The following is a 17,583-nucleotide window of genomic DNA, read 5'->3' on the forward strand; positions in this document are numbered from 1 at the left end:
TCATAATTTGCCCGCCCAGCAAATCCGGATCTCCTTTCTCCATATCCTCGTCCAGGCTCCCAGATCTAGAAGCGCCGAGCGAGATGCTAGTTCTTTCCACATGCCCTATCCACACGTTTTGTTCTAGCTTGACCATTTCGCTGAATCGGTGGTGGTTGTACTCTGCCGATTGACCTTTCTGTGATTCGGCAGTGCTAGGTGGGTTGAGTTGCGAAAGGTCGGGGCTTTTGCTTAGTGTTGAATGACCCGACCCCAAACCTATATTGTGGCAGAAGGACCTGAGGAGCGGCATGTATGTCGAGAGACAACAGCACAGTAGGCCAGTGGTGGGTTCTGCGGCTGACCAGAGGCCCAGGTTGACGAAGCCCCCTGTAACGATGAGTTAGTGGAGTTTAAAATCAAAGTAATGAAATATTTCCATTTCTCAAGTTCATTTGCTAGGGAGGAAATGATATGGGCGCTTACAGGTCAAGTCACTATCACTCGAAGTCAGTGTGCTTGTGAGACGGACTATGCTCATAAGTGTAACAAGTCCACCAAGCAGGAACATAGCAACAACGCCGATTCGTGATGACCGAGCCAGTCGAAGACCCCAAATCAAGCTTATGGGAAGTGTGATAATAGCAACATCAAAAAAGATAGTCGGCACAGACTGCGTAATGAATATTGTCTGTTCACTAATGCATTTTCCAGGAGATGGCGTCCAGGCTGCTGAAATTGGCGAGCAACGGAAGATTAGGATAAACTCTGTACCTAAGAACCACATTGTAACGAGTATGGCGAGTGCGTAAACAGAGTAACGCAACCAGGTGACAATCGGGAACACACGGAGGTAGAATGCCAGGATTGAGTATTTGAAAAAGCAAAGACCAGGGTTGTAGAAGAGTAAGAGGATGTAAAACAGGTAAGCATAGCGCCTAAGAGCCTCTGGAGAGACTGTTTCTTCATGCTTGCCGAATCCGTTGGATAGCTGTATCAAACCAAAGATGGGAGATAATAGCGCAAATGGCTGTCAAATGAGTTTTATATTAGCCTTGGAAGACAATGGACGTATTCATTTATTTTGAAGGAAAGGAGGGAATGTTAGAAAGTATGCCTACCACGCCAGCAAGACAGAGCCAGTCATCCCAGCCGAATCCAACACGAGAAATTGACCGCGCCCAAATCCGCAATACAACACAGAGGATGATAATGATAATGAATGAAATAGAGACGCCAATGATTATCGGCTGTTTGGTCGCATCAAGGTAGGCAGAATTATCCGTGGTCATGATTCTGCTCGTAGAAAGTAGAGGGCAGGGTGCGGGTTGGAAGAACACAACTAATATTGGCGGCAACACCGTCAAAGTGATCCTAAACTTCCGGAATATGGCGATGACGAGGGAGTTTCAGGTACATATCTCTCGCCCCGATGATCACTCAGTCCGAAAGTATGAATAATACCGCGTAAAAATGGTCGGAGAACCAACTGCTGTTGCAAAAGCAAAAGATTCGTCGTAGATTAAGAGCGAGTCCACGGAACCATTGTAAATAAAGGCATTGGGAAAGCGTACCAGGGAATATGTTGGTTGGTGCGAGGCGCGGTTTCAGAAGTCCGTCTGGTGTCCGGCTACGGGCATGTAGCAATAAATAACAACACTAGTAAATAAACTATAAGGTATGCTAAAATAATTTCCTAATCATTATATTTTAACAGTGGATTTTTATTGCAGCCGAAAAATGCAAGTATCCAAGGATTTGGACCCATCTCTGAGGTGCTCGAATAGGCCTATTGTAATAGCAGGACTGAAGAAGTTGAGGGTGAGTTTTTGTACATTAACATCGTAAAAATCCAAGTTCTACTAGTCAAAACTTGCAGTATCGCATCTCTCTAAGCCTCTCGTATTTTGCTGATGTGAGCCCACCCGTTGTGCTCGGAAGTTGGAGTACGGGGACTGTTTGAAATGACAAGGCCACGACACAGCCTTACGAGCGCGGCACACGTCATTGTCCGATCTCCACCTCCAGATTCATCCCCATCCCCAAATCGGACATGCGAAAGCCAAAAGCGATCAAGCATGTCCATTACCACCAAATCGGGTTATATCAGAGCATAAGTGTTCAAGTCTGCAGCCCTCTCCAGATACAGAGAAATTAAGCGGATCTGTCAATCGGAAAATCCAAGAATGAGGACTATCGACCTGAATCGGAATTACTTATTACCGTCTTACTACTATCTCAGTTACCTACCTTGACTCGGTCATCGACTCGGTCACCGACTTGGTCTGCTACCCCTCTACCTTTCTCATGTATATATGGAGGCCCTAGAGCCACATTCGATAGACAGAGTCCTCATCCTTGATCGTCCGTTCAACAAGGACTCTGTCCGTTCAAGCTGGCTCCAAGGAGCCTTATATATACGTGAGGAAGGTGTAGGGAAAAAGGCAGGGTGATACGCATCTGGAACAGGGTGGTGGTCGACAGGATCCCCAGCAATCAATAGCAATGCGTCCCAGCTTACCCTGGACCCTCAAAATACCAGCGTTTTATAGGGAAGTATCTCTCTTCACTATTACACTTCCTAGTTGCCTGCTAAACAGTCCACACAATTACCAGAGAAACCCCGTCCTTTCTCCCTAAACTTTTCCTATCGACACGCCTTCTGCTACTACAGATTTCGACTACACAATTAGCGGCGGCGGTACCATCGGGAAGTTGCAAGCTGATTGACTTCTATATATCGGTTATGGCATTGCTATTACTAAAACAAGTCTCGAAAACCATGCTATTCTTGAGTTTTCTAGGGCACCTAGGTTCCATGGCGCTGCCTGCAAGTTCAGCCTAGATTCAGTCCGGATGCCAATGGCAGCAACTCCTTCGGCCTCAGTGACTTTATGAACAGCTAGAAAGAGGCCTCATGGCCTGCGATAGTTCCTATTGCAATATTTTATTCGACAGATTCCAAACAGCGATTCAAACTATTGTGACAGTATTTTCCAAGAAGGCTTCTTCAGCAGAATCAGAACATTCGAAAAATTCCACTCGTTGAAACACTGTTTCTTTACCATCACCCTATGCTGATAACTGCTTAAGAACCAAGTCTTGCGCAAACATTTCAGCATCAGGCTTTCCCCTGAACTATACTATTAAGAAAAATACAGGCGAAGAGTGTTTCTCCTCCTAGCTCGTAGACGACTGATACTCTTTATTTACTCCCTTGGGCCCATCCAACCAAACATGGCCGACTGAAGGAGGTTCAGGTCCAGTTTGCCAAGCTAGGTGGGCTTATATAGGTGACCTAAAACACATATATTTAAATTTTTTCACTAAATTTAAGGGGTAGGTGAGGTGAGTTTATGAAAGCTCTTTATGGGGATATTAGTTGAAGACCTCTTATTTTATCTTTTGAAAGTGTTAACTCCAGTTTCAAAAAAAATCGTTACTAAAGAAACCTAGTGACGGACGAGAGTAGCAAAAGCTAATCGGCTCTTGCTGAACTTCTGTACTAATAGATAACGTCAATTGAACGCCAGTAGCGTAATCCATTATGACACACACCTAATTGCCCAAAAGCAACACACCTTCCTACCTCCCTTTCTCCACGGACCGACCTACAGCCAAAACAGCAACCCAGTCTCCGGTCCAATCTTCCCATCAGCCAATTCATCCCAAGCCTTAGCCAACTCCCCCATCCCCTCCGCCCACTTAAGCGTAACGCCTGGAATCCCACCTCCGTCCTTAAAACCCGCCCACGCCTTCAAAAACTCTTCGAAATACGCCTCCTCGCCCACCTCGAGCGCCTTGTCCCGCAGCCCTGACCCATTCGCCTGTACCCTCCCCAGCCCAGCCCCCTCCGCGAACCCGGCCATGATCTCATTATGGCTCATCGGCCTGACCTCGCCACCCACCCCAACAAACGCGATCTCCGCAGCCGTAGGCGCCAGCGCGGCGTGCCAGATCGCGGGCGCGTTGTCGCGGGCACCGAAGTCGACGAGCACGATTTTGGCACCGGATGCCGCGGCGGCTTTCGCGCCGTCGGGGTCCGAGTACAGCAGCACGCGGTCGTAGAAGCCGGTGCGCTCGGTGAAGGCCTTTGAGGCGGTGGAGGAGACGCCGATGATGGCCGCGGGCTGGAACTCCGCGGGCCGGTTGTGCCGCAGCTGGTGCGCGAAGCTGACGGCTGTCTTGCCGGAGGCGGCGAAGATGATGACGGTGGCGCCGGTGAGGGAGGCGTCGGAGGCGGTCCAAGACGTTGCGTCGGAGGCGATCCAGGACGTTGCGTCGCCCATCGGGTGGACGCGCTTTACGTCGTCCCAGGCGAAGGCGTGGCGGTTGAGGTTGTAGGATGTTTCGAATAAGACTTGCATTAGTGAGTCGTAGCCGAGATGCGCGGCGGGAGCCGGGTTTTCCGCTTTGGACGGCGCGAGGAGGTAGCGGTTGTAGAAGGGGAGGATATGTTGGCGGTCGGAGTTCGTGACCAGGACCTGGTTTTTCGTGCCGGGGAATTTCACTTCTAGGTCGACGGGGAGCGTGCCAATGGGTAGGTAGCCAAAGAGTTGTTTTCCTGTTGGAATCTCGGGGACATTGCTCTCGATAATCTCTCCATAGCCCCAGCCAGAAATCCGGCCGTATTTTGATGCATCTTTGAATGCGTCTGGAATCGAGGGCGGCAGAGGATGGACGTCCCACCACCCGAGCAGGTGTCCTGCGCGGGCATATGTCAAGTTATTTGTGGTTAGGGAAATCAGAGATGTTTTCATGCGGACTGAGGAAGGTCCTAGCGGAGGAAGCGGTAGAGCATCGGGAAGTGGGATAATGTGCTGCCTAGTGTAGTCCGCCTTTTCTAGCACATGTATAGTGGGTACAGGATCCATTCTAGGAAGACTTGGAATCTCTCACTTTTAAGACAGAACAGGATAGTGCTCTTAACAATGGATATCCTGAAACTGGAAGGGTATCACGAGAGAAATGCGCCTTTTGGGGGTTCTTTGGGCTGTTTCCTTTGACACTGCATAAAGACGTGGAGGTGGAGTTGGGAAGCTCATTTATACTATTACCTCAGTTCTATCACATGTAAGTCTGAGGTCAGATGTCCTTACGGACGTTGCAGATCTTCGGCATGGGTCGCAAAGGGATAAGTGGGGCCGGCGCTGAAGAATCATTCTAAGCTGGATATGATTCCTACATGTGGTAACTATCATATCGGTGTAGAAAATGTGGGCTATGTGTGATGAAAAGGCGTCTTAGGCGTCCAAGGAGTGACGTTGAAGATAAAAACATGGAATTCTGCTTATGGCGTTGCTCAGGTCTGGGGTCTAGCGTTCTGAAAAATACGCCCGGCAAGTATTGCTATGCGTATTGGCATTTCGTAGTATCATTAACTACACTTCCATCATCATGCCTATTCCCAACCCTCTATCAACTCTCCTCACACAAAAGGAAACAATCATTTTAGATGGCGCTCTAGCAACGGAGCTCGAGTCTCGCGGCTGCGACCTCAGCAACGCGCTTTGGTCTGCCGAAGTCCTGATCTCCGACCCATCACTAATCTATCGAACGCATCTTGACTATTACCGTGCAGGTGCTGATGTAGCGATCACAGCTAGCTACCAAGCCACGCCCCTGGGGTTGCAGGAGCACCTAGGACTCGACGAGCACCGCTCGATTGAGCTGATTCAGCGAAGTGCTGAGCTTGCAAAGCAGGCGCGCGATGCGTTTGAGAAGGAGTTGGAAGAGAAAGAAGTAAGTCTGGTGGGGCTTACGAGGAATTTGCTTGTGGCTGGGAGTGTAGGACCGTATGGCGCGTTTCTGGCGAATGGAGCAGAGTATCGCGGCGATTATCAGCTTCCGCGAGACGAGATGAAAGCGTTTCACCGACTACGGATTAAAGCTTTGGTTGATTCCGGGGTTGATATCCTGGCATGTGAGACTCTGCCTTCATTCTCGGAGACGGATGCACTTTTGGAGCTGCTGCGGGACGAATTTCCTCAGGCCGCTGCTTGGTTCTCATTCACGCTGCGAGACTCGGAGCATATTAGTGATGGAACGCCCCTAAAACTAGTTGTTGAAACACTTGATAGGTCCGATCAAGTTGTGACGTTGGGGATTAACTGTGTTCCTGAAACAGACGTATTGGGAGCTCTGCACATCCTACGGAAATTAACAAAAAGGCCTCTGGTAGTTTATCCTAATTCAGGCGAGCAATGGGACGTGAAGAGTAGAAATTGGATTGGAGAAAGAGCGCAGGGATCACGGCTTGCGGAGCTTGTTAAGCAGTGGCACGAGGCCGGGGCAAGATTGATCGGCGGTTGCTGTCGGACGACTCCACAGGATATCGCAGTTGTCAAAGACACCGCTTCTAGATGGTCTCGCAAGCAGTAATGGCGTTAACGTAAAATTAATTTACGCTCACGAATCTCTTCTTTCATCAACAGATATCGTTCCTGTATGAACAATACAAGAAAAGGCTAGAAAATTACATGAGACCGCCATCCATCAAATAAAGCACCATTACTCGGCTTATTTATCCAACCTGGATCTGCCATTTCCAATTTCTGCCGAACTTCCATACCATAGGAACAAATTCATCCTGTCCTACTGCCCGCCCATCAACCACTGCAACCGCACCATAACGGACCCTGCGGCCTCCGACATCACGAAGGAGTTGGTCAGCCATCGCATTTGAATCGGAGCTGTAGAGCATATGTGCACTGAATGCCTTTGCAATTTCTACAGGCGGCAATGATACCGTTCTTCCGAGATTCCACCGGCCGAGAAACGTGGGAATGACACAGAGGATGCCAGGAAAAGTCACCAGAAGGGCCCGTAGTGAGACTTGAAGACGGTCAGGTGACCGGTTTGTAGCGCTTGTGCTGTCGATGAGTTTGCTGCAAGAAGAACAGTGCGGAATAGCATCTCGCGAGCTGTGGCAAGCATGTCGTCTGTTGGGCTACTCCAATTGATTGAATAGTCTGGGGTTTCTAAAGTATCGGTGCTGTTCGCATATTCAAATGCAGGAAGCCCAGTGGTAACCGACCGGTCCTGCGGAATTCAGATGTACTGAGGGCTCGATTTAAAACGAGCCAAAGACCGCCGTAAGTAGTGGGGCTTTGGATTGTGTTGACGAAAGCAAGTGTAACCATAATGAACTTATCATCTCCGTATGTGTGAGCTGGATCCAAGGCGATAGAGTTGTTAACTAGGATGACATGATATTCCATTATTGCGGGCGCCAATGTGCATGCATCGATCACCAAGTAATTCATATAAATTTATCAAATAATCTATGAAAGGAATTTGTCGCACGCGCTACTAACAGTTTGGCGATTGGAACATGATGATGCAGCCCACAACTCTCCGCAGGGCGATACTCTAGATATACTCAACCGCCAGTCTCATTGAGAGGTTCCTCGTCCCTTGCTGATGATTGGCTCTGCAAGCTCAACTTCACCTGCCTCGCATATCTGAAGCCGCACTCGTTTATTTTCTTGCGTGATAAACCCAAGTTGTGCCTAGCAGCATGAAGCTCAGAATTACTTTCCCAACAGCTCTCCGTGCTGTCCCTGTTCTCAAAGAAGTAACTGTGGAGCCAGGCTGAGGAGGGCTGGAATGCACTCAGTGTTGAAATGAGGTTATGGGGCTAAAACTCTGTGTATTGCTTATCTTCTATATAAGTGGTTGAAGAGATTTCAAGTAACTTCGACCGGCGGTCGAAGTTGTCTAATTGGTCAGATTCCTGCCAAAAGCATTCTCCCACAAGTCTCATCACGTGATATCGTTGCGGGCTTGTTTTCCAACACTCAGCTCATTGCGTAGCCTTGACCTCGGTCAAACACAAGAAAGGAACCTGTATCATATGCTGCTTTAAAATATTACGTATCTGAAAAGCCATCCAATAGAGTTAATGGTCGAGTAAGGGAATGCCTAAAACAAAATGCAGATATAAATGCAACGGGTCGGCACACTCTGCCGGTGAACACTGCACTAGAAGGGGGGATTTGCAGACACGGCACAGTAACTTTTGTAGCGTGTCTGACATACACGTGGGAATGGCTACTTAACTCGACAAGGGGCGACAATTGTGCGAGGCACGCTGACATTTTGACGGGTGATTCTTTTTCAGGATATTGCTTACAGGCAACAGCATATTATCCTAATGGATACTTTGCGTCGACTCAATTTGACGCTGGCGGTTCAGAGGAAGAACATCGGTGAAAAACGCCCCGCCTGCACAATGAGCCAGAGTGATGTATAGCAGCGTTGGCACGGATCACGCATGGCGATACGCTGCAGACCCGTAAGGCGAATAGGACTTGAAGCACGTGACTGCCGGCCGCAAATTCGGTGAAGCTGCTAAGTCTTTCGTTGCCCGGTGACATCGCAGCTCGTCTAGCAGCGCGAAAACACGAGGGCTTCGCGTGTTTATGTTCAGTGGCTTGCATTTCATCATCAGAGTTATGAAGACATATGAAGATATCTGTGAAGGTTTACGCGCGTCCTTGGAGAAGGCTTTTCATATGGCCAGAAGAGAAGAAGATCTCGGACGACATTTATGCACGTGCTTGACAAGACAAAGACAGAGTGCAGTTCGAGGCAGATTGGTATAAGAGAAGTCTCAAGATGCATGTGTGGTGATGTGACCACCCCCCCTTTTCAACCCCCGAGCAGACGGATGGAGCTTAGCGGTGGGATGCAGTTCGCCTGCTAATGCAGGTCCGACCGACGCTTGTAGTTTAACTCAGGGGAACATGAACGTCAACACAGCCCAGGGCACAAGGTGGCTGACCGGCCTCCTTCCCCCCCCCAACCCTCGACGCCGTTTCGCTGCTTCGAGTCTTCAAGCTTTCAGCTCCCTCGCTCGCCCACCAGTTGCAGGGACTCCCCGGTACGAATACGATGATCACTTTGCATAACTTCTCTCTTTTCAGCCCGGCCATGTTCGCACCTTGACATTACCATCCCGTCACACCCCTTCGGCTGACCACGCTCCCCGGATCTGACTATTATTAAAAAACGCAGCCGCCCGCCCTGTCAGTCTTCAACAACCCGAGAGTAGGAGTCTCCTGCTTTTGTCTCCTTGTTCATCCGACTAAGGGTTTTCTCCTCGTCACTACGGTCGTTTCTGTAATTCGTTTAATTCTAATTTGTGCTCTTTTTCTGGGTGCAAAGTCTTCAATCCCTCGACTTTCATCTCGTTCTCTCCTTCACTAATAGATCTTTCTTGCATATCTATCAAACTTAAACCCGGTGTTCCACGCTCATAAGAACCGGTCGCCCGGATTGTGTGACGAATCGTTCCTCACCTTTCACGATGGTTTCCACACGACAGCCGCGGGGTCTTTTGCCCACTATCCTCACGCTCATCGTTCTTCTCCAAGGTGTTTTGGCAAACCACGGCCATCAGCATGTGCACCGGTCGAAATTGGAGCAGATTCAAGAACGCGAGAACATTCTGCAAAAACGGGCCAACATTGCCATTACCGGCATAAAGGGTTCAGTGTACCCACGCCAGGAAATCCGCACGTTGGCCAAGAACGCGGACCAATGGAACCTGTACCTGCTCGGAATGCAGGCTTTCCAAGCCGTGTCCCAGTCCGACCCATTGTCATACTATCAAATTGCAGGTTTGTCGCCCTCTACAGGCAACCGTCCTTCTGCAGCAGACGCTGATATAGACAAAAGGTATTCACGGCCGGCCATACGTCGAATGGGATGGTGTTCCCGGAATCAACCAGGTTGGATACTGTCCTCACGTTTCCACTCTTTTCTGGCCTTGGCACAGGCCATACCTTGCTCTTTTCGAGGTTTGTGCTGCGAATACCATGCGTTGAGAATCAACTAATATAGTTTTTAGCAAACCTGGTATTCTCATGTGCAAAATGTTGTTAACTCTTTCCCCGCATCTACGCGAGGCCGATGGACTAATGCTGCTGCGACTCTTCGTATGCCATACTGGGATTGGGCGATGGCTCCTCCATCTGGTCAGAGCTCTGTTCCTACTCTCATCAGGGACCAGACTGTCACCGTTACCACGCCATCTGGTCAACAGACAATCAAAAACCCTCTCTATTCGTACACTTTCCACCCGGTTAGCAATGCCTTGGGCGGCTTCCCGGTAGGTATCCTAATATCATGATCCAGTATATGTATTAATATCACTCAGTATAACACCTGGACAACTACTCTCCGGCGCCCTGTGGATGGTGGTTCCGCAAGCACGAGGAGCAACAACAACATGTTCGCCTCAATCATGGACCAGAACCGCGTCTCTCTCCGTGACAGAGTATACAACCTTTTCGTGGCCCCCGCTCAGTTTGTTCAAGTAAGCACTGAAGCTAGCGGTCCTGGTACTGGAAACCCTTCGTCCCATGACAGCTTCGAGAGTACACACGACAGCATCCACGTTATCTCTGGAGGAGAGAGCGGTGGCCACATGTATTACGTGGACTTCTCTGCCTTTGATCCGGTTTTCTGGCTCCATCATACGTCAGTCATTGCTTCAAACATAAAAGCATATAGGCTAATTCTTCCACAGCAATGTCGACCGACAGATGGCTATGTGGCAGGTTCTTCAGCCCAGCACATATGTTGGCACCGGACAATTGACCCAGAATACCTTCATATGGAATGCAGGACAGGTTAAGAATGCCTATACGCGTATGTATCGAACCTTCACTCGGATATCTCCGTGTTGCTAATACATAGTAGCCCTGAAGCCCTTCCACAAGGACACTGCTGGCAATTTCTTCACCTCAATGGATATCAAGTCCACCTCCGTTCTCGGCTACGTATACCCAGAAACCCAGAGCGGTGCCTCCGCCTCCTCCGTCCGTGCTGCCGTGAACTCCCTCTATGGCCCCGGCTCCAGCAGCAGCAAGCGTGACGTCCACATTGCCCTTCCATATGAGGGTCGCCCACCGCGCGTTGGTGACCACGAGTATCTCCTCAACATTAACTGCCTGAAGCACGGCCTCGGAGGACCCTTCACGATCTACGCTTTCTTGGGCAACGTCAGTTCTAACGACACGACCTGGGCCACTGCCCCCAATCTTATCGGTAGCAACGGTGTCTTGGGAGCTTACTCCCAGACGAACACGAGCGATGTGCCGATTGAAGGCTGTATCCCGCTTACAACCGTGCTTCAGGGCAAGGTTGCATCTGGCGAGCTCTCGGGCCTGGACGTATATTCCGTGTCTTCCTACCTGAAGAAGCATCTGTCCTGGAGAGTCGTCAAGGTAAGAATCATCTCATCAATGGTAAAGTAGGAGCTACTCACTAACCCGCTCCTTGATAGGTTGGCGGTGTTGTCGTTCCCCCTGACCAGGTCCCCGGCCTCCACATGAACGTCGCCACCTGCCCAATCGTGCCCGCCGCGTCCTTCGATGAGTTCCCTACCTGGGTCGGTTACCCGAAAGTCCTGGCCAACATCACGGCCGGCATGCCCGGAGGCACACCTTACATCCCAACCGGTGGCTCGCCATCCTCTCCCTACTCTCCCGGTGGCACAGGCACCCCGTACTACCCGTACACACCCAACAACCATGGCAGCCCGTATAACCCAAGCAACCCAGCCGACGAGCCCGGCTACTGCGAGGTCGAAACCACTGTCGAGTATGTCGATATAAACGGCAACTTCTTGTATGCTGAGAAGAACTAGAGGGAGCTGATGGGGGGGGGGTGATTGGTTTCGTTTGTTCGTTGCATGAGGTGGTTTTTCTGTCTTTTGGTTAGATGCGATGTGGACCCGTCTCTCTCCGCGCCGGGAATTGCTAATATGGTCGTTTGCATAGCCCGAGCAGGGATTGTCACATAATGTCAATATATATACCGTGTCAATCGGCAGGTTTTGTGCTTTAACCCAATATGTTGACTGACTAAAGCGAGTTTTTACCGCACTGACATGATGTGAGGAAACAGGTATCCGGACATTTTGTTCATGCGAATATTAATGTCTGTAGGTTTCATTGTGTAGAAATGTGTGTTGTCTCAACCCAAGTAGATAGGCGTATTGCAAAGGCTTTAGAAGTGAGTATTACCTTATTGATATTTCATTACCTTATTGATATTTCATTGCCTTAATGATACCACTCGAACTACGCCACAATGCCAGCTAGCAACCAACGTTTTCGGGTTTACCAATCCGAAAGGATATGTCTGCCACGCGCTATGGCTTGGCTAGACGCACATGACACGCGCGAGTTGAAGGCTTCAGATGGAGTTGGAATCTGAATCTAGAACTCAGTTGGGAGTCTGAGACTGGAACTCAAACTTCGCAGTTGAACTAACGCTAAGAGCGAAGGTTTTCATGCGTCCTGACGTCAGGTGGATTGGGCGAAAGGAAATTTTGTTTCCGAGTCTGCAGTTTGTCTCACTTTCTGAATCAGCCCTACCGTGTGCATCTAGACTCCACTTGACATACCATCATGCCATAGATGCTTGTTCTTCCAATCAATGTCACGATTATCCAAAGGGATCTGAACAGGCGAGCTACCATTGAAACGCCAGGCCTTTTATGTTTGCCAACTTGCATATAATTTCTGAAGCTGCAAGCATACGAACTTGGGAGCAAGCGCAGCGTCGTTTCTGTACCGGCAGACGTCGAAGCCAGTCAGTGGTAGGAGTTGTATTGACATGATTGTCTGATTGTCTGACTCCCTCTACTCGTACCGGTGGTTATCATCGGGCGTTACATAAGATTCTGCTTTCTCACCTCAACGACTTCTCGTATTGCTGTACCACCATCCTACGAGGCATTCTATGAGGCGTCTTTTGAGGTACTTGTCCCTTGAAGCTTGGCGGCTTCGATTTGCTCGAGAGCCGGCCCTCGCGCCTGCTCAGCGCGCCGAAACCAAGCATACAGTGGCGATCTAGATCTCTGCTACTGTAGGGGTGCGTGATAGAGGGACTGAAAAGCAGTTGATTGCAGTAATGGCGCGCGGGTCCTTACTGATTTGTCCATTAGTACCAGAGACGCCTCGCGGGTTAATCTGCCTTTTCGATATTACTCCTGCTTTTGTGGCTTGCATGGCGGGCTGAATGACCAGCCTTCCAGCACTCCCATTAATTGGCGCCGAAGGAAAGTCTTCCAGGCTGAAGGTTGTGACTATTTCGCTCATGCTCACGAAGATCGATCCAGTCCGAAGCCCCATCGAACAGAATCTCGGACGACAGCACCCTGAGCCACCCATAGCTGATGCGTAGAATAGAGCCCTCCTCTACCATCTACGCGCACTTTACACGTGCAACTGTCCGTGAGACCTCTCCGCGACCTCGCGACCTCTCCGCAGCCTGCTTTCTCCATCTTTTTACCTTCCCTTTCACCGACTTTGCCGCATCAGCCCCCATCTCCTTTTTAAGGCACCGATTTGGGCATCAATTCTGATTCAAGCTTCCCAGATCCCGTTTCAACAATGCCAGCAAGCGCTGCTTACGACGACGAAAACATTCGCAAAGCCCTTATCCATGCCATGACCCAGGAGGTTTTTAATCTGGCTGCCTAAGGGATAAATGAGAGGCAGTGATAGGCCAGTCTTGTTGGTCGTAGATGTGGCTATGGATGGCGCAGCTCGAGTTAGGCCCTCGGGCCAGCTCAACTCAACAGTCGTACATCACGAACCGGACGTTGGTATCGCCGCTGGTTTCCGTTGGTGACCACGCGCGTGGTTGAGTGGGAATCGACGGCGGTTATTGTACGATTGCTGTTGCCTCCCGACTCAGCTATATTTCCTCCCTCCCCCTCCCCCCCCCGGTCCTTCTTTTCTTCCTCGAAATATCACTTATCACTTCATACATCGAGCCATAAAGAACACTTCGGGGCATCGGGACGCTCCTGGAGAAGAGACAGCCAACATGTCCTCGGCGGAGAACGCGCTCATTAGTGTGCGCTCGCCTTCAGCGCCCTGCACTTCCCCTCCAGTCTCTTCCCCTCCAACCCGTTCCCTTCCAACTTCTTCGTCTGGCTCGTTCAAAGCTCCGGCTCTTCCTGCACCCTCTACTCCTCGTCCTTCTACTCCGCCCTTGCCCGTGGAGTCCACCTCCAACACTCAACTCTCGAACCTCTTACCCTCGAATCCTCCCTCATCGAGTCCTATCTCCTTGGACCATGAATCCTCACGCCATGAGTATGAAGCTCCGAGGGCCACCTCAGACACTTCGGTGAAGCAAGTTGGAAAGCTACCTGAAACATCTTTGCCTCAGCTTCGTCTTGAGATACCATCCACAGAGAATATACCTTCTTCATCGATAAGTTCAGGAGTTGATGATGCTTCGCTCGCCTCCGCAGTCGACCTACCGACCGACTTGTACGGTCCTCGGCCTACTTTGCCAGAACCCCCGTCGGTGGTACTGTCTAAATTGATCACAAGGTATGCGAACAAACTTGAACGAAGACTGTCTCTTCGAAAAATATCAGATAAGCGATTTGCCCCGGCTGGAACTGCGCGCGACTTCTTTCATGACGACAGACTCAGAAGGCTCTTTAAAGCACTATTCGAAGTGCAGAGAAACTCAGATAGAGCTGCAGACCAAATACAGGAGGAGAGAATAGAAAAACTTATTGCTAAGGTCAAGGGACAAGGAGAGAGCGAAGGTCTCTTCAATATACTGGCCACGCTAGTACATATTCGATGTGATGGACTTATTCTTGAGTACCTGGAAGCTAATAGCGCCACCTCGGACCTTGCAAACGATTTCAGCGACACGAATCTCCCATTCGGGTGGGAGACGACTGAATCCCTTTTCGGAACGGATTGCGGTCAACGGTTTTTCCACAGTCAGAACATTTATACGCCTTTCACCTTTATCGAAGGTGTAGAGAACAAGTGTTGCCCGGCAGAGACAGCGAGACGTTTACCCATACTAGAACGAAAGCACAAGGGAAGCGGAGCGTATGGCGATGTCTTTGATGTGACCATCGAAAAGGGTGGCTGGAGGTTCTCGGACGGCAGCACCAACAGAGAACCCAAGCGTGTCGCTCAAAAGGTCTTCAAAGGTGCTTTCAGAGAGGAAGCACAACATGAATTCTTAAAGGAGCACGATATTCACCTCCAAATCAGGGAAGACCTTACCAGTCACAAGCACTTAGTGCATTGTCTCGGCAGCCTAGAATATCATGACGAGTACAGTCTGTTCTTCGAGCTCGCTGACTGCAGCTTGGAGGATTTATTTGTCCGTGGTGACATGGAGTTGTCACCTGCTGTCATATTCGCATGTGCAGCTGGTTTGTGCGGTGGCCTCGATTATCTTCACCACGGACTATCCCGCAATGGCAATCGAATCGTCGGGTACCACCTAGATTTCAGGCCGCAGAACATCCTCATATACGGAGACTTGTGGAAGGTCGCCGACTTTGGCTTGTCCAGACTCAAACATCCTCGGCCAGGGATGGAAGAGTCGCCCGAAGCGACACCAAACCGGCGTGGCGATGGAACTTTCGTTGCCCCCGAAGCCAGTTTAAAGGGTGTCAACAGCATCAGCGACCTGTGGAGTCTTGGTGCTGTTCTTATTGAGGTCCTAACATTTGCCGTCGGCGGATCATGCCTGGTTAAAGACTTTCGTAAGAATCGCATAACAGCTGAAAGACACGACAGGTTCTTTGTCGAGAGGAACAGCATAACCACAGTGAATGAGAAAGTGACGCAGTGGGGGCATTATCTCAGAAGAGCTGCTGCTGAAAATAGCAGCCCCTTAGGTGAAGTGGTCGATGAGACACTTCACTTCCTGGAGCACAAGGTCCTCGTGGTTGATGTCAAAACACGAAAAATGACTCAGGCAGGGGACCTCAGCGTACTGCTATACCAAATGTCCAAACGCCTGAAAGAAGGAAACGCATCTCAGCTTGCTTCCAGGCCCTCTGATCAGCCAGACCAAGCCACAATAATTTCCGAGTCCTCTCTAGAACCTGCTATGCCCACAGTAGCTCAGATTCCTGCGATACCTCAGATAGCTGTGGTAACCCAGGCACTTGGAATGGCTCAGGCACCTGGGGCAACTGAGATACCCGCAATCTCCCGCCCTCAGGATCACGAACAGAGCTGCCTTAAGACACTAACGTCATTGAACTGGTGGATTCCCTTTTCCTCGTCAGACCTGCTAAATTACGTTGACAGAAAAAAATACAATGGATCAACATTCGGCATTGCTCCGAACGGAATATACTGGTTGTGTCTTTCAGAAGACAAGAAGAGGCTTAACGTATATCCCTTAACAGCACGTAAAACACACGAGAGCGGCGGTGACGTGGAAAAATCCTCTAAATTTCCCGAACCAATCCTTTCGCACCGATCCGAACAGCCTATCAGGGGATACCATGTCAGCCAAGCTCATCTTATTGTCTTTCCCCAGTGCGGACACTTCCAAGTAATGCGTATTTCCCTCCCGCCTTGTTATAGTACTCTAACAGAATTCTCAGTTCACTATATATGAATTAAAATCAGGCAATTGCATATCATCCATTTCCCTCTCATATGTGGATGCTTTGGAAGAGGCGACCATATCTGCCGACGGCACACTCTTAGCTTTTACCATAAGAAGCCAAGGCGTCCCAACCCGATGCACGCTGTACAAATGCCGAATAGACCAGCTTAAAAGTCTGCATGAAGAGAGGTACACTCAAAGCATCGTCCCATCCAAACACTACTATGCTAATGTTGCCTGCTCTTAAGACCCGATCCACGCGACCCAATTAATGAGCAGAATATACCCGACATTCTCGGACAGCCTTTAATAGTCACAATCCCATCACAGCACGAGTACGATTTGCGCTTCTCTGCTCATAACATGATTTTTCTCACAACACGCTTGAAGAAGAACGATGCTTGTGCACACTCTTGGGGCAGATTAGGGGCAGATCACAAAGAATGGAAACCGCTGTACGGAGTTGTAGGTGTTACTCGAGCCACAGTTAGAAAGAAACACTAACCGTCACAGGATGACTGCCCCGCGGAAGACGCACTAAAGTGCCTCGTTGTTCGGCACAAAGTGCCGTTACGCGTTGCTATCACGTCGTCCGGCACACTCATCTGCGAGCGAGGCAATGACCGTGTGACAACACTGCATACTGGGCTAAACATTGAGCACGCGTTCATTACAGAGAGCGATAGGAATGTTGTTCTGCTGGCACGAGAAACTCATAGAGATCGCTCTGTCTTGCGAGCCTGGAAAATCAAAATCAATAACATTATATCTGGCCAACGCCTTGCTAACATGGGCCGGTTGGATCTTAACGATGATGACACGGTCGTTGACGTTGCATTTCTCCGTGGTGGCCTGCTTCGGAAAAAAAGGATTCGGGCTATAACGAAGTTTGGTAGAGTGGTTGAAAGCCGCTTCGTTTGATTTATACGCTTATACGTTGGGTTCACTGGTGGTCCGCTGCCGACCTAAGAGTACAAATGGCGGCAATAAGAGGCGTTTCGATTCGAACCTTTGAAGTGTGTTATTAGGGAAGTTCTTGGCGTTTGTTTGGATCGGCGGATGGGGTTGGTCTTATTTGAAAGAAGGCGTGTGGAATACGTATCGGCATGTTGATGATTTTTTTTTTTGGCTACTTATGACACATGAAATGCTTCTACCGAGTGGAATGAGTCAGTGGGAGTTGGTTGGCAT

The 17,583-nt window shown here is 49.7% G+C and overlaps 6 protein-coding genes across 6 annotated transcripts; 3 read left to right on the top strand and 3 right to left on the bottom strand.

Moving 5' to 3' along the window:
• Positions 1-430: 430 nt before the first annotated feature.
• K441DRAFT_729703 (uncharacterized protein) lies at positions 431-1,405 on the bottom strand (the record flags this gene model as incomplete). The annotated part of the gene is made up of 2 exons (XM_067654199.1): positions 1,101-1,405; positions 431-1,009 (listed from the first exon to the last, which is right to left on the bottom strand). Exons 1-2 carry the CDS (start codon positions 1,269-1,271, stop codon positions 431-433), a joined length of 750 nt encoding a protein of 249 aa, XP_067508801.1. The 5' UTR covers positions 1,272-1,405.
• A 2,132-nt stretch (positions 1,406-3,537) lies between these two features.
• On the bottom strand, positions 3,538-5,201 carry K441DRAFT_652753 (uncharacterized protein). Its single transcript, XM_067647412.1, has one exon. It carries the CDS (start codon positions 4,851-4,853, stop codon positions 3,591-3,593), a length of 1,263 nt encoding a protein of 420 aa, XP_067508802.1. The 5' UTR covers positions 4,854-5,201; the 3' UTR covers positions 3,538-3,590.
• Positions 5,202-5,376: 175 nt separating this feature from the next.
• K441DRAFT_684258 (homocysteine S-methyltransferase) lies at positions 5,377-6,360 on the top strand (the record flags this gene model as incomplete). Its single annotated transcript, XM_067651763.1, has 1 exon — positions 5,377-6,360. The coding sequence occupies one exon, from the start codon at positions 5,377-5,379 to the stop codon at positions 6,358-6,360; it is 984 nt and encodes a 327-aa protein (XP_067508803.1).
• A 461-nt stretch (positions 6,361-6,821) lies between these two features.
• Positions 6,822-7,236, bottom strand: K441DRAFT_211885 (uncharacterized protein). Its single transcript, XM_067640540.1, has one exon. It carries the CDS (start codon positions 7,197-7,199, stop codon positions 6,960-6,962), a length of 240 nt encoding a protein of 79 aa, XP_067508804.1. The 5' UTR covers positions 7,200-7,236; the 3' UTR covers positions 6,822-6,959.
• A 1,555-nt stretch (positions 7,237-8,791) lies between these two features.
• Positions 8,792-11,996, top strand: K441DRAFT_652754 (Di-copper centre-containing protein). The gene is made up of 7 exons (XM_067647413.1): positions 8,792-9,602; positions 9,661-9,782; positions 9,833-10,093; positions 10,142-10,464; positions 10,514-10,635; positions 10,687-11,213; positions 11,273-11,996. The coding sequence occupies exons 1-7, from the start codon at positions 9,290-9,292 to the stop codon at positions 11,633-11,635; spliced, it is 2,031 nt and encodes a 676-aa protein (XP_067508805.1). The 5' UTR covers positions 8,792-9,289; the 3' UTR covers positions 11,636-11,996.
• Positions 11,997-13,743: 1,747 nt separating this feature from the next.
• On the top strand, positions 13,744-16,836 carry K441DRAFT_211945 (uncharacterized protein). Its single transcript, XM_067640541.1, has 2 exons — positions 13,744-16,335; positions 16,388-16,836. The coding sequence occupies exons 1-2, from the start codon at positions 13,828-13,830 to the stop codon at positions 16,637-16,639; spliced, it is 2,760 nt and encodes a 919-aa protein (XP_067508806.1). The 5' UTR covers positions 13,744-13,827; the 3' UTR covers positions 16,640-16,836.
• The last annotated feature ends 747 nt before the right edge of the window (positions 16,837-17,583 follow it).

The sequence above is a fragment of the Cenococcum geophilum genome (assembly GCF_001692895.1).
Source record: "Cenococcum geophilum 1.58 unplaced genomic scaffold K441scaffold_4, whole genome shotgun sequence".
NCBI lineage: Eukaryota > Fungi > Ascomycota > Dothideomycetes > Gloniales > Gloniaceae > Cenococcum > Cenococcum geophilum.